The sequence below is a fragment of the Pogona vitticeps genome, chromosome 2 (genome assembly GCF_051106095.1).
Source record: "Pogona vitticeps strain Pit_001003342236 chromosome 2, PviZW2.1, whole genome shotgun sequence".
NCBI classification, from domain to species: Eukaryota; Metazoa; Chordata; class Lepidosauria; order Squamata; family Agamidae; genus Pogona; species Pogona vitticeps.
In genome coordinates this window covers 117,383,063-117,399,865 of record NC_135784.1, presented here as the reverse complement: position 1 = coordinate 117,399,865, position 16,803 = coordinate 117,383,063, and the positions used below count along the sequence as shown (strand labels likewise).

Sequence of the window (16,803 nt, the reverse complement as noted above, 5' to 3'; positions counted from 1 at the left end):
ATGCACAGAGTGGTGTGATCAAGATTGCCTCTCTCATTGTATCCCCGTTAAAACAAAAAACAATACAATACAAATATGAAAATTGCTCTACATACTAATATGATATCTACTTAGACCAAGGGGAACAGAAACAGTCTGTTCCTGTTTTACGGCCTCAGTATAATTGTGGCTTCACACAAACATGATTCTAGGGAATAGAAATTAATCTATTAAGAAATATGTTCCTTTGAAGACTGCTACAAACATGATCATCCAGGACCAAGCACAGCAGATGGAACGCTGGGTGCAGCACTACTCTGAGCTATATTCCAAGGAGAATGCAGTAACCGATGGGGCATTAAATAACATTGAGTGCCTGCCTGTCTTGGAAGAGTTGGACAGCCAACCAACTTTAGCAGAAATAAAAGTGGCCTTGGATTCTCTCGCCTCCAGCAAGGCACCTGGGAAGGATAACATCTCTGTGCTGAAGTGCTGTAAAGAGATAAATTACTATTGAGCTGTATGACATAATTTGTCTTTGCTGGAGAGAAGGTGGGGTACCACAGGACATGAAGATGCAAACATCATCTCATTGTATAAGGGCAAGGGAGACAAGAGCGACTGCAATAACTACCGTGGCATCTCTCTTCTCCAACAACTAATGAATTGCTTTAGCAAGGCTTGCCAAAACTTTGGCTTAACAATCAGTCTGAAGAAAATACAAGTCATGGGCCAGGTCATGGATTCCCCTCCCTCTATTACCATCTCCACACAAGAATTGGAGGTTGTTCATGACTTTGTGTACCTTGGCTCAACAATCTCTGACACTCTCCCTAGATGTTGAGCTGGATAAGCGCATTGGCAAAGCAGCTACCATGTTCTCTAGACTCATAAAGAGAGTATGGCTCAATAAGAAGCTGACGACATGTACCAAGATCCGGGTTTACCCCGTGTCCCCTGTTTGTTTCACCAAACACAGAGGTCACGAAGGTATCTCAACACACCCTTTAGCACACTGTGACCAGTTGATGTCTTTATCAACTTACATTTCCTATGAAAGACTAAGGTCCAGTCAGTACTGAACTTTTAAACAGAAATGGGTTTATTGATTACAAATTGTTTCAGGAATAATTCTTTAGCACATTCTTAAAGCTACACAACGCTTCAGTATTTTACTTTGACCTCTCCTATTTTAATTAATACAGGTCACACTCTGACTAATCACTACTTAAACACTCTCTCTGCCTCAAAGTCCAAACTCTCTCTTCTCTGTTTCTGACTGAACTCACTAGACTCTGACTCACTCCTCCCTTCTAGTTTATCTGGCCCCTCCTCCCAACAGCTCTCATTGGTACATGGCAATAATCTTCTATCTGAGCCAAAAATGATCGCTACACTCGCCTCCCTCTATTAAGATCTCTACACAAGAATTGGAGGTTGTTCATGAATTTGTGTACCTTGGCTCAATGATCTCTGACACTCTCTCCCTAGATGTTGAGCTGGACAGACATATTGGCAATGCAGCTACCATATTCTCTAGACTCACAAAGAGAGTATGGTTTAATAAGAAGCTGATGACATATACCAAGATCCAGGTCGTGAGTCCTGGACCCTTTTGCATAGCAGAAGAGGAAGCTAAACATGTTCCATATGCATTGTCTCCAACACATTTTTGGTATCACCTGGCAGGACAAAGTTCCAAATAGAGTAGTTCTAGAACGAGCTGGAATTTTTAGCATATATGACATCTATGTTGGATCAGGGATGTCATTAGAATGGCTGACAGTCAGATTCCAGAAGATCTCCTGCATGGAGAATTAGTGCAAGGAAAGTGCCCCAGAGGGAGACCATGGCTGCGATACAAGGATATCTGCAAGCGGGATCTGAAGGCCTTAGGAATGGACCTCAACAGCTGGGAAATCTTGACATCTGAGCATTCAGCCTGGAGGCATGCAGTGCAGCATGGCCTCTCCCATTTTGAAGAGACCCTTGTCCAGCAGGCCGAGGCAAAGAGGCAGTCCCGAAACCAGGAAAATCAGGGAGCTGGACAGGGGACAGATTGTATTTGTCTTCAGTGTGGAAGGGATTGTCACTCTCGAATTGTCTTTCTCAGCCACACTAGATGTTGTTCCAAGACCTCTATTCTGAGCACGTTACCATAGTCTCTCGAGACTGAAGGATGCCTACTACTACACAAACTTGATTCCAGTGAATAGAAATTAATTGGATTTGGTGGTAAATTCTATTTGTGGTGAAGTATCTAGCTACTTCTTCTGGCAGAAGATGGAAAGACACTTGCAGTTGTTGCCTCTAAAAAATACATTTGCATAGTTTTCATTCATGGCTGCTTAGTGGGCTTTCACTTGAAGGGTTCCAGAAGACTCCGTGCTTACATTTAATAAATGACATGCAAAGAAATGTGCGTTCGTGTTTGTTTACTGGCCTGGAAGCATCTTTCTCATCTCTGTTGAGCTATGTCTTGAGCAAGGACTTTGACTGGTTTCTCAGGACTCAAAGCAGAAACAAAAAGGCGTTCTGTAATTTCCTGTTCATTCAGCACTATTAAGGGAAAGGATGCATACACCAAGGAGCCTCACACTTGAACACCTATTATTGGAAGTGCATTTGTACCGGCACAAGCACGATACAGCATAGATGATTGAAAAACTGGCAGTGATCTACCCAGATTCCAGCCATATAACACATTTATTTTGAACTCTCATAGAAAAGAGGAATGCTGCTGAATAAGATATGCATATAATGAGTTTTCTACTTTTCCCATAATGTATAACAGCAGTTAACATCATGACATCATACAATTTTCAGTAGCAGTCAGTAATGTAGAGTGTAGGAGGGGAAACTCACAATGTGATGACAGTGTGTCATGGGATTAGTATGCTATCACATTATGGAAAGAAAGGTAAACATTCCATAATAGCCATGTTTTGGCTGCATCTTCTTGGCACAGGTAACAGGTATTTAAAGCATAAATTCCTTTCAGTTACTAAGTTCCAGGGTGATGGGTGCATACATGACCAATTTGCAGCATTTTTAAAATCTAAAATGGAGGCCATCCACCGGGACCTCTCTCATTTTTTAAATACAGTGGATCGAGCAGAGATGTTCAGCACTCTGTCTTGCCCGGTGAGACTTGGTTTCTTTCAGCCTGTGATGCCAGATATGGTGTGCAAAGCACTTGATCACTGTCGGGGCACCACCTCCTCTCTTGACCCTTGCCCAGCCTGGCTAATCGAAGCAGCCAGGCCTATAACAACTGAATGGGCCACAGCAATAATTAATGGGTCTCTCCAGGAGGGCAAGGTCCCCCTTACCCTCAAGGAGACACTCATTAGGCCCATCAGGAAGAAACCAAACTTGCTGGTGGTCGATATTGACAATTATAGGCCCGTCGCCAATGTTTCCTTCCTCAGCAAAGTGGTGGAGAGGGTGGTGGCTGATCAGCTTCAGGCTTTTTTGGATGAAACCAATACTCTGGATCCGTTCCAGTCAGGCTTCAGGCCATGCCATGGCACAGAAACGGCAGAGAGTACAGCTTGGGGAGAGTGTCTCGGCCCCATGGAGCAGTGGTGTCGAACTGTGGCCCTCCAGATGTTCTTGGACTTCAACTCCCAGAAGCCTTCACCACCACCTCTGCTGGCCAGGATTTCTGGGAGTTGAAGGCCAAGAACATCTGGAGGGCCACAGTTCGACACCACTGCCATGGAGTCTCAATTGCAGGGTTTCGCAGGGCTCGATAATCTCCCCAATACTGTTTAATACCTATATGAGGCAGCTGGGTGAGGTCATCAGGGGGTGTGGGGCCTCGTGCCATCAGTATGCTACATCTCCTTTTCACCTACCTCAGTGGATGCCATTCTGTCTCATCAGTGTTGTCTGAAGGCTGTACTGCAATGGATGCAGGAGAATGGGTTGAGGCTGAACCCAGAGAAGACAGAGGTCCTGAGGGTGGGTGGCCCCTCCATTGGCGGCTTGGGAAACTCCCTCTCCTTCGGGGGGGGGTGACTCTTGCTGCAAAGAGTAAAGTTCGCAGTTTAGGAGTACATCTGGATCCGGCGCTCACCATGGAAACCCAGGTGGCATCAGTGATCTGTTCCGCCTATTACCATCTGTGGTGGATTGCCCAGCTGTATCCCTATCTTGATGGAAGGGCCCTCACCGCTCTGATCCACGCGCTTCTAATCTCGAGATTAGACCACTGTAATGCGCTCTATGTGGGGCTACCTTTGAGATTGATGCGGAAGCTTCAAATGGTGCAGAATGCAGCAGCCAGATTACTTAGTGGAATGAGAAAAAAAACAACATATCTCTCCCACTCTGACTGCCTTGCAGTGTTAATGATGACATATAAAACCCGAAACGGTTTAGGACCTCAATACCTGGCAGAATGCCTTCTCCCACCTAGATCTACTCGAGTCACTCGCTATTGCCAGGAAAGATGGCTGAGGGGGCTAATGCCAAGAGAGGCCCGGAAAGAAAGAACAAGAAATCGAGCCTTCTCGGCAGTGGCACCTCAGCTTTGGAACAGCTTGCCATCAGAGATCTGCCTGGCACCCCTGCTGGGTGTTTTTAAGAGCCAATTAAAGACTTGGCTCATTAGGCAGGACTTCCCTCCTGTCAATACTTGACTCTTACTTTTACTTAGTCTTTTGTTCTATTTTCCATCTTGATCAATACTAATATTGTCATTCATGGTTTTAATTGTCTTATGAATAATTTTATTGTGAGCCGTCCTGAGTACACATAGTCTAGAAAGGTGGGGTAAAAATCAATCAAACAAACAAACAAATAAATAAATACAAGAACTGTATACAGAACCAGAACTATCTGATCCCCGAACCTCCTCCAAAAAACATGTCCTGCTGTTTCAGGAACAATAGTCAAGCATCAGGGATGGGGTTAGGGTTAGAGACTTGTTAGAAAATTGGACTTGTGGAATGATTCAAGGGGGTCTTATTTCACAGTCACACATTACTCATGACAAATTCCTCTTTTTTTGTACGCTACCATCTCTGCTTGTATCCTCAAATGCTGGTGTTCTCAGACTGGCTGTAGATCAACTTTGAATCCATAGTGGATCTCTCCATCTCTTGGCACAGTGGAACCTATGGTCCCTTCTAAAAGGGCCCAGGTCCTCTTGAATTAACCCTGGGCTCCTCTGAATTGGGCTGGTTCCCTGGGATAGTTTAGGCGAAATGTAGATTGTTTTCTGATGTAAGGCTGCTTTCTGGAAAGGGAGTAGTATAGTGGTGCCTCAACTTACGAATTTAATTGGTTCCGGAACTCCGGTCATAACTCAAAATGGTCGTAAATCAAAGCATCATTTTCCATAGGAATGCATTGGAATGCAATTAATCCGTTCCGGCCAAAGAAAAAAAAAATCACACACACACACACACCCAAAAAAAAAAACATTGCAAGACCCATCGGAAACACAATGCATTCCGACTGAAGGGGGGGGGAAGAAAAGCAAACAAACCATGCAAGACCCTTCAGAAATGCAAAAAAGCAAAGCAGAAAGCAAACAAACTGTACAAGACCCTTCGGAAATGCAAAAAAGCCAAAGCGGAAAGCAAAAAAAACGTGCAAGACCCATCGGAAATGCAAAAAAAGCAAAGCAGAAAGCAAACTCTGCAAGACCCGTTGGAAATGCAAAAAAAGGAAAGCAAAAAGCAAACAAATCCCGCAAGACCCATCGGAAATGGGGAAAAAACCCAAAAGTAAACAGACCTTGCAAGACCTATCAGAAATGGGGGGGGGACATCAGAAAGCAAACAAACCCCACAAGACCCATCAGAAATGGGGAAAAAAGACCAAAAAGAAAACAAACCCCACAAGACCCATCACAGCATAGAAGCATAATCCCACCACCCAGCCCAAAACCACACTGCAAAACCCACCCAGAACAGTTTTTAAAAAGCAGGAAGCAGCACCTTATCTTACCAGACAGTCCGAAGCCTCCTCTGATCGCACTTACTCTAGCTGTTGGGGCGAAAGAGCTACAAAGAAGCAGCCGCTTCGCCTACCAACAGTTACCAATTTGAATTCCCCGCCTTTTCCCCCTGCCTTTTTCTGTTCATAACTGGAAGCTCTGGCCGCAGGTAGAAGCAAACTTTTGTGGCCAGAGCTGGTCGTAACTCAAAATGGTTGTATGTCGGGACATTCGTAAGTCGAGGCACCACTGTAAGTGCTGCCTGAGTGCCTTTGGTGCTAAGGAAAGATCATAAAATGGCTCAGGATTATCAGTCTTGTCCATTAATAAGTATGAACTGCTCAGGTGTACAAGAGAAAGAGTTCTGTGCATTTCAAAGTTTCCCACAGCCCAGAGCATTTACACTTTCGGATGCCCTCTTTTCCATTTCATCAGAAGATGGTGTCTAGGCTACGGTTTCCGAAACTTATGAGCCAAACACTTTGTTCCTGGCTACCAGTCCTTGCCAAGCAGACAACATGAAGCTGAAAGACAAATTTAAAATGGGGACAAAATGGAGGCAATTTGGCAACAGAATGCACTTCATTTTTGCTTTTTTATTGCACTGTCTATAAGGATGCAAGACCTAAATACTTGGCTCTGTTTTTAATTGGTCTTTACTGTTCATTCAGCCAACCGAAAATGTAGCTTTTGCTTGCCAATAGTAATAGGTTAACAACGGGAAATGAGGCTTTATTTGCTTTCATACTGGCAAAACTAGTGCTGGACTGAATATTTTTTGCCCAGCTTTTTTAACGGAGAGTTCAGGGAAGTTCAGGGGAGTGCAAAGGCTTCTGCGTTTGGAATAGAGTTACAGATTTGAGAACAGATGTGCTGATAGAAAGATTGGATGAGGTAGTTAAGCCTTTTTTCCTCTCTTGGTTCCCTCTTTCCCCAACCCCTACTTTTAAGAGTGCTAAGCTGCAGATGACTGCCATCAGCTGCCATGTCCTATGAAACTAAGGGCTGAATGTCATTGAGAACAACGCTATTTGGGGACATACCATAAACCCAAGGCATTTGGGGAATGGGGAGATTTTTGCCCCATGTGACAAAAGCATTAACATTTTCAAATAATAAAAGATGTGAAAAAACCTACAATCCAGAAGCATCCCATTTAAGTGTAACCCAATGCATATGAAAATCACATGATGACATTTGCACTCCACAAAAGTCATTCAAATGTTCCTTCCCACCATAGGTATGATCTGACACAGTTATATGTTGTAAGGAGGAGCAAAGCAGAAAGCAAACCAACCGTGCGAGACCCGTGCATGCTTTTTCAAGCAAAACTTCATCTGTGTTATATAGGAAACTATGTAGCAAAGTCATATAAAGCTAGTTTTGAGTTCTAGCAGTTATTTTCTTACATAATTGCAATTTATTGTTATATAGCTTTTACCTATCATACGATGGTATTGATATCTTAAATTTACGTCTTTGAGACTTGAACCAAAATCCTCTTACAACAAATAACATTTACTGCAGTTTCCTGACGTGAGGCAATTCGCCTCTCAAAGTTGTGCTCTTAGCATTACACCAGTGTACCTAGGCAAGAGGATTTTGATCTTTGCTAGAGTTTACATGTAAGCTACTAATCACCTCTCTTGGCCAGAATCTTTTCCTGGAAGTGTGACCTTAGTTTCATGTCCACAATAACAGCTTGAAGAACCAAGGGCGCTCTGTGTCAAGTCTCAGGAGGAGAGGAAGTAACGTCAGGGTGTAGCTGAGGCCATGGTGATGGTCCAGGAATTGATGCTAATGCTTCAAAATTACATTGATACTTTTCTTGCGCAGAGCTCTCAAATCAGTTCTGTCATGTGCTTTTAAGTTTCTCAAGTCCGATACATGTTTCTGATCATGTTACAGGCTGGGGTAAATATGGAGGTAAGATAGGCAGATAATTTCAGGCCCTGTAAATGTCATGGACTAGCTATCTAAGGTTTTTTTTTTTTAATGGGATGGTTTGTCTTTTTGTTTTCAAAATCCGTTTTAGTATTGTTTACATCTAACATTTTAAATATGACACTTAATATTTTTTTTAAAAATTATATAACTTACTGTTTTTAGCTTTCAGATAATGTCTTTTTTAATGTTGAAAGTTGCTTTGGGTCCTCTTTTCAGAGAAAGGGCGAGTAAAATATTTTAAATAAACAAAAATAAATAAATGGAGACATAGTCACTGCCCACCTTTGTAGAGGAGAAGTGTAGAAATGGTTCAGCACTAAACTGCTGGATAATAATCTTTTCTTTTGTGGGACATGATGAAAAGTCTTCTCAGCATGACTTACTACACATAGACTTGTTGTAAAACAGGAGAACTGAAGAGGTGATAGATATTTGAAATAAAGATGGAAATAATAACATAAGAAGAGCCCTGCTGGATCAGGCCAAGGGCCCATCTAGTCCAGCTTCCTGTATCTCATAGTGGCCCCACCAGATGCCTATGGGAGCACACGAAATCACTAGATACCTGTCTCCCGATACTACTCCCCTAAATCTAGCATTTGGAGGTGCCTTCCTTTTAAACCTAGAAATTATACATCCCCATCATGGCTTGTAACCTGCAACAGACTTTTTCTCCAGGAATCTGTCCAATCCCGTTTTAAAGGCAGCTAAGCTAGATGTCATCACCACATCCTGTGGCAAGGAGTTCCATGGACTAACAACATTCTAGGTAAAGAAACAAATTATTTTGTTCTCATTCTCCCAACACTTAATTAGAGTTGATGTCCCTGGTACTGGTATTGTGTGAGAGGGCAAAGAACTTCCCTCTATCTACTTTATCCATCTCCTGCATAATTTCATATGTCTAAGTCATGTCCCCCCTCAGACACCTTTTCTCTAGACTAAAGAGCCCCAAACACCATAGCCTTTCCTCATAAGGGAGGTACCCCAGCCCAGTCATCATTTTAGTCGCTTTCTCCTGCACCTTTTCTAGTTCCACTATATCTTTTTTGAGGACGGTGACCAGAACTGTACAAAATACTCCAGGTTCAGCCTTACCAGTGTTTTGTACAATGGCATTATAATGTATCTGTTTTATTTTCAATCCCCTTTTTAATGAAGAGGAATTATATCAGAAAGATTTGGCTATCCTGGACAACCTAGACAATGTAGTTGCTGACCTAGAGCCAGACATCCTGGAGAGTGAAGTCAAGTGGTCCTTAGAAAGCTTGGCTAACAACAAGGCCAGTGGAGGTGATGGCATTCCAGTTGAACTATTTAAAATCTTAAAATATGACACTGTTAAGGTGCTACATTCAATATGCCAGCAAGTTTGGAAAACTCAACCACGGACAGAGGACTGGAAAAGATCAATCTACATCCCAGTCCTTTTTAAAGGTTTTTAAAGATAGGACATCATAGTTATGATAATTTGATGTGGAGCTGTTATACTGTTCAGTAAATGAGGCAGCAGAGATAACAAAATCCAAATTTACCTTGACAATAAAAATGATAGGCTTTCCTAATTGGACATAGGAATTCTAAATGTAATGCAATATAATTTTTAATTTTTAGGTTCCAACTTTCCAAGTTCATATTACACAGGTATTCTCTGTGTCCCCCAGCCAGAAATCTTTGGAATATTGTATACATTTGGAATACTGTATACATTTCCAACCTGTGACATTTAGGCTTGAAAACCTGAAACAAGTCTCCAGCGTCAAAAGTTATTCACATGTATTTAGTCAAATGTATGTAGGCAGGTAGTTTTTACAACTTTCATGTAACAGTATTTAAAGCCTTCTGCTAATTTAAGAAAGAAAGGAATATTGTGTTCTCTTCCCACCGGGCTTGTTTGGTTTCTGTTGCTCCTTGGTTTTTTCTCCCTGAATGTGTAAGTAATTTTCATATTTTCAGAAATTAATCTGTTATAGTTGTAAGAATTCGCAGTGCTATACATGTAAAAATCTTCAAGCAGGTTGTTCTAGATATCTAAACTTTAAAGAGTAATGATGACAGATGATACCTAGCTCTTAATCCTTTCAATTAGAGTCTTGACTGTGAAGGCTATACCTCTGAACATTGTGTGGCTAACACCAGTCTTTAGGCTTGTTGCCATATATTTCGGAGCTTTGATGATGTACTGAGAGGATTCCAAGGTACAGTGGTACCTCGCTAGACGACGACCTTGTAAAATGATGAATCCGCGTGACGATGAGGTTTTGTGATCGCTATAGCGATTCGCAAAACAGTGATTCCAATGGCCAATTTTCGCTGGACGATGATTTGGTCCGTGCTTCGCGGACCGTTTTTTTGCAAGACAATGATTTTTACAGCTGATCGGTGGCTTCGCAAAATGGCTTCCCTGTGTTTTCGGGACCCATACTTCACAGGGCAGCCATTTTAACAGCTGATTGGCGCTCGCAAAATGGCTTCCCTATGGGCGATCTTCGCAGGATGACAATGTATTTTCCCCATTGGAACGCATTAAACGGGTTTCAGTGCATTCCAATGGGGAAACGGTTTTCGCATGATGGTGATTTCGCTAAACAGCGATTTCTATGGAACGGATTATCATCGGCATGTGGGGCACCACTGTACTAAAACTGGGTGGCAAGAGTATGCATTTCCCAGTGATTGAAGATTGGCAAAAGGCTTACTGTCCTCATAGGCCTATCATTTCCCTTTAACACAGAATATTCTGGAAGACTTCTCTGTTTGATGTGCCCTTCTAAGTGAGGGAAGCTAAGTGAGGTTGTTGTGCAACCCCGAATCTTGGAAGCAGCATTCATCTTTAGGAAAACAGATGGTCTGTTGTCCTTTGTATCTGATCACTGGCATAGGATGTCAGTATAGCTGCAGTGTCATAACACTTACTGCTCCGCTGTAATCAAAACAGTTACCTTATTAAGCTGTCTCTTAGAAATATAAGGTGCTTTTGGATTACATTTTTGTTATATATTCAGAATGCCTCTTTAACTCAGTTTTTTAAGGAGTCTAGATGTTATTTTCAATTTGCAGCCCTCCAGTGTTTCCCTTTTTCCCCCCATCTATCTTTTTTTAACTAGAGAAATAGGATAATGAAAAAGATGAAATAATTGCACAATGCATTTTAATTGGGTGCTGTAGGAACATTCCATCTCGAAGCACCCATAATCAACACAGAGTTTCAGATTCTCTACCTTATGGATAGCAAAATCATACTAGAATTTCATTGTCATGCATATTTTGATATGATTGTACTGGACATGCAAACTAGATATTTAAGCTTAGTCAACAGACTTCTATTGCAAACTGGGTTTATGTAGTTGAAATTGGTTTGGAGAGGTTAAAGTAGATGAAGATGATAGACAAATGTTTGGAAGACTAAGGAAATGTTGATAGTTTTTCTAAAACTTGCTTGTAGAGAACTAAAGTTAGAAATGACTCTTAATGCTTCATTCCTCAAACTTCATTGTGTGTTGCATTCTGATATGTACATTTCATTTGAAGCTGTTCATTTCAGATCCACATGTAGCTAAAAAGAAATATTTAAAATTGTTTCCAATATGGTTTTGTTTGTACTGTTGAAAATTTGTGGTGCTCAATAAGCTAATATTTTTGTGTCAAAGCATTTTCATGTTGTTATTACTGTGCATATGTATACAAAAAAGATTGCAGTTAATTTCATCATTCCTTTTAAAGTTCTTCAATAGAAAATGTGGCATTAAGAAAATATAACTCAAGTGGTTACGTCAACTTGTTTTTGTTTATTTCTGTTATCATCAGCTACCTAACTACATGTTAAAATCATTTAGGTATAAAATTCCTATTTGTTGTGATTTTTTTTTTTTTTTTGCACTTCAGTTTTTCTACAATTAATGAAAGCATTTCAAAATTTAAATCATTTCATTCTTACCATTATTATTCTGTTTTGTAGATAGTAAAGTGACCAGTCTCAGCCTTGACGTTTTACATCAGTGGAGGTAAAAAGATTAATTTTCAACTTGACCCAGAACTATGGATATAAAAGATCGGCGGCACCGCTCTTTGACAAGAGGCAGGTGCGGGAAAGAATGTCGTTATACAAGTTCTTCGCTGGACAGTGAGGACTGCAGAGTACCTACTCAGAAGTCCTATAGTTCAAGTGAAACACTGAAAGCTTATGATCATGATGCCAGAATGCACTATGGAAATCGGGTTACCGACCTAGTTCACAGAGAATCAGATGAGTTCCCAAGACAAGGTATGTTTTAAGACTCTGCTTTGCCCCAGCAGTATTTATTGTGGTAATTTAAGTGCTCTTGGAGTCACTCTACATTTTGTTCTTGCTTTAGGGAGATAGGTTTAGCTGAGATCCCATATACAAGTACAAAATTGAGGCTTCGTTGTGATGGCAACTTGTTAATCCCTTTGCTTCAGTCATATTCAAAAATGCACATCCACCCTTTTAACACAGAAGCATTAATAATTCTTAGTGTTAACCAGCTGTCATATTATCATGTTTCTGGCTTCACTCAAGTATTATAACCTTCCATTATGTCACCAAGGTTCATTACAAGTGTAATGGAGACATTTTCACTACTTATTTGTCATGGAACTAACTGTACTGCAAAGATGAGCGAAACATTGTGATTAGCATATAATAATAATCGCTTATGAGGTACTTTGTAATTTCTCAACTATTTTTTCTGTACAAGTGAATTTAAATGTGGAGATTTATACTTTGACATCATTTTGTCATTGCAGTTGCCTTTTTATTTCACAAAATACAGAGGGTGGGGACTCATCTAATTACTTTTATGTTCGTTGTAATTTGTTAGAGATTTATAGATTCAAAAGCCCATATTAAATTTGAGATTATGTGCTTGCGTGAATATATAAAAATCATGCAGAATAAAACTGTTACATTTGAACAGAGCATCTCATTAAAAAACCCTTGAAAGAAGCAATTTTACAGTTTCCTTTACAGTGTTTATGTTTCTTTAAGTGACAGTTCATGAGGATTCCATGTCAGGTTTCCTGTAAATTATTCAAGCAGAATAAACTAGATTTGTGACACAAAAAAGTTTTAGACAATCTGACTACCACATGATAATGTCAAGCATCATGAAGAAAACATGTTTGTTTACCTCCTGGTGCTGCACTCCTCAAATATCTAAGTCATAAAAAATAATATTCAGTCACAACTTATAAAATGGATCCAAAAGAAATGAATTCTAATGTTTTCCCTAGCCCAGAATGGATTTCTTGAAAGATTGTCTTTCCAGCAAAATCAATCCCACTTACAAGGTAATAAAAATCCACTTCTACAAATAATGTTTGTTCAATGTATATTTTAAATTTATCCCATTTCAGTTGTGTATATCCACCTGATGTCTTTAAAGCCACTTTTTAAAATGCCAGTATTACACATGTCTGGATTGTATGCAAGGAACCTGGAGTGGCTTTTCCTCCGAGGCGTTCACAGTATCACTATGAGATTGCTTAAACTGTTAGGCAGTGGCTGAAATTCTGCATAATTTGAAGGTGTGCAAGCAGTAAATTGTGCCAAGGCAGAAGTTATATTCAAGAAGCAGTTCCACATGCATGCAGTGCAGTAGTAGTGCTGTGAAGTGCACAAACAATTGCACAATCACATTGCTCCATGTTTACTCCCTTTGCACGAGTCCCTGCACATTTATGCAGGCATAACTTTTTGCTATGTCACTTTTCACAGGATTTTAGCCACTAGCTTGGGTATGGATTCCTGTAAGCTTTACAGCTAAGTAGGTATTTAAACCTGTTTCCCAGGCACTCCATGTAATTCAGCTAAGTGGTTCTAATAATATTTCTGCTGTAGCCATAGAATTGTTGCTACTGAAGTAGACAAATTCTCGCATGTTTCCATAGTTTCAATACTGCACTAAAAATATTTTTCTGGAGTACTTCGATTTTAAAACCTTTGTCCCTTTTCCTCTTTTCAAGTAAACCTCTGTTGTAGCTTATTTATATTATCATATTTGCTATTTGCAATATACTTCAGTGTGCTTGCTTTCCCTCTTACTAACTAACACTTTTAGATATGATCATTTTAAAAACATTTATATTTGTTTTAGTCATGGGATTCTTTTGAACTGCAACTCCCAGAATTTACCAGAATGTGAAAGTCCCCCAATTAGAATTCTGAGATCTGCAGCCAAAAATTCAAAGTCATCATTGCCTCTGAGCAAGAAGCAAATGGCTGGGAGTAGCAGAGAGTCATGGATTATGGAACTAGTTGTTTGTTGAGAGCCATCCACTGCCTTCTAGATTCTATGGAGGCCTCACCCAAGAGAACTATGACTTGTGACTCCCATGAAGTACTAGGATATTCTGGGAGTTGGAGTCCCAAAAATCTGGGAGTTGAATTCTGAGCATTGGAGATCTACTTGGTGGGCCTATAAAACAGGGTTTTCTCTTGTGCTGCTTCCAGATTGTGAAATGGAACACTTATTCTTGCAGTGTTAAAAATAAGCATTTTTAGTCATTTTTTAATTGTTAAGATATAAAAAGAAAAATAATGAAAACGGAAGTGAGTTTATGTACAAAACTTGCATATCAAGAGCATCTGATATTTGTATGCATAACTTATACTCCACATTTTGTACTAAACATACTATTCTATGCTTTAGATTTCCTTGACCTTTTGAAATATGTGTCCTACTGATGCTAAGTTCTATCTTATTCTTAGTCCACATTTTTACTCTTTTAACATCTGCTTTCCTATTTACGAGTATTTTTACAGCATTATTTCTGCACTATTTGTTTAAATGATCAAAATAATTTTCCCACTTTTTTTCAAATACTTTGACAGGTCTTCTCTTTATACAGTTTGTAAGTTTAGCCATTGTAGCGTATTTTAACATTTTTTTTCCTCTCCAATCCTTTGCTGATGATAGATATGTTTCTGTTTTCCAGTTCTTAGCCATTTTTGCCCTGGCTGCTGTTAACATATAATTAAACAATTCTTGTGTGGACTTTTCCAGATTTTCTAGTGGTATTGCCAGAAGCATTGTCTCTCGCTTTATCTCACATTCAACTTTCAGGATTTTCATCATTTCAGCATGAATGTCTTTCGAGAATTCCTTTCCCTTTTTACAAGCCCACCACATGCGGTCGTATGAGTCTTCAAGTTCCTGACACTTCCAGCAGAGACCTATATAACTCTTATCCATATTTTTTATGTCTTTTGGTGTTGTATACCACTGATAATACATTTCATACAAATTCTCTCTTAGATTTTGACATGCTGTGAATTTTATGTTTTTTGTCCATAATCTTTCCTACTGTATAGTTATCTCTTTTCCTAGATTCTGCACCCACTTTAACATATTAATATTAACTGGTTCAGAGATAAGCATTGATTTAAAATGAATGGCACTAAATATAATTCTTGAGAAGTTTTGTTAGGGGTTTTTATTATACAGCGTGTACACATTAATTTTATTTTAATTTTTGAATTCTGTGTAAAAAGCCTTATGCCTCAAAACACGTATTTGCACTTCACAGCATAGCATTATTTGTGAAAGTTATATCTCTTCATGGAGCGTCTTGACTTAAAACAATTGTGTGTGGGGACATTAAAAGAGCCAAAACAACAACAAACTCAATTTATAACCTCAGGAAAGTCCTGTTGAATCTGAGCACAGTGGGACATGCTTTAAATACATCTCCCTGGTCTATTGCAGGATGGACAACATGTGGCCCATAGATAGATGTGTCCCCAGGGTTCCAATTTTTTTTGTGCCTGCATGTCCCCCCCACCCCCCAAAAAAGAATTGAATTTCTTTGGAAAAAAATTAGCCTCCAAAATTTCTCTTCTGCCCTTTAGGCGGTGTTGGGACAGTTTTTCTATGTTTTATGGGGCACCGCTGGGGCTGCCTACCACACCACATTTTTTTCAAATTACATCACTTGAGGACCCAAATTTTTTTTTGTCATTATAAAAAAGTGCTATGTTTTATTTTAAAATACTGAATAATGAATGATAAATGCTAAATCAAAATTTCTGAGAATATTTTCCCCCAAGAAACCATGTAACATTTTATTTTATCTTATTGTCCTAGAGATAGAAGGCCATGTTGGTCCCAATCCTGGTAGTGGTGATCTCACAGTGATTTTTTTGTAATTAAAAGTGCTGTCCTCCACCACCACCAAACATAAAGCTCTCAAAGGCTTTCCCAGGGCAAAAGGGAGCCTCAGGAAGCCTTGGAGCTTAAAACAAGGATATGAAGCTTTTCAGTTAATACTACATTTTAGCAGTGCCAACTGATGACATCATCAGCTTCCACCAGCATACATTTATGCTGATGAGATTTGGCTCAATGGACTGGAACTTTCCTAGATGTCGAATTGTGATTGGTTAGATGGTTGTGCCCAAAGTGAAAAAAGGGAAAGTACTGTATTCTGAGAGTCAATTTGGAGTTGAGGTTAGGTGAGAAGCACTTGAGAGAGATTAATCATCAGCAGGGCCTAAAAGTAGAAATCAAGGAAGACGATTTCCTAAAACTACAGGTTGGAAGATGTTCTTGTCTTGGAAGGGAAGACTTTAAGAGCAATTCTGCAGAATGTGTTGAAGCTCGATTGTCTGCTGAAGCCAGCTGTTCTCGACAAACTGTCAGTCATTATGGAGAGACAACTGACAAGACATCTTGAGGGATGCATAATGTTGTATACTTACCTGTTTGCCCTTGACAGGAGTCCTTTGAGATATTCTTGAGGGCTAACTGGGAAATAGATAGGAAGAAGTAATTTGTTAATTGGATTAGCTTAGTGAAGTGAAATAATGTACCATTTTAAGCAAAGTCTTAATGTTTAAAAATGATAAATTATTAAACAACGTGTAGTATACAATTGAACATGTGCATCATATTTTTAAGTAAAACTCC

General features: G+C 39.8%; 1 protein-coding gene across 8 annotated transcripts in view; it reads left to right on the top strand.

The window, feature by feature from the left end:
• Window positions 1–16,803, top strand: part of TENM2 (teneurin transmembrane protein 2) — a 1,058,578-nt gene that overhangs the window by 189,299 nt on the left and 852,476 nt on the right. For all 8 annotated transcript variants that reach the window (XM_078385828.1, XM_078385826.1, XM_078385824.1 and 5 more), the window contains exon 3: window positions 11,835–12,140. In XM_078385828.1, coding sequence (XP_078241954.1) covers window positions 11,915–12,140 — 226 coding nt within the window. In that variant the 5' untranslated portion in view covers window positions 11,835–11,914. The remainder of the gene's footprint in view (window positions 1–11,834; window positions 12,141–16,803) is intronic.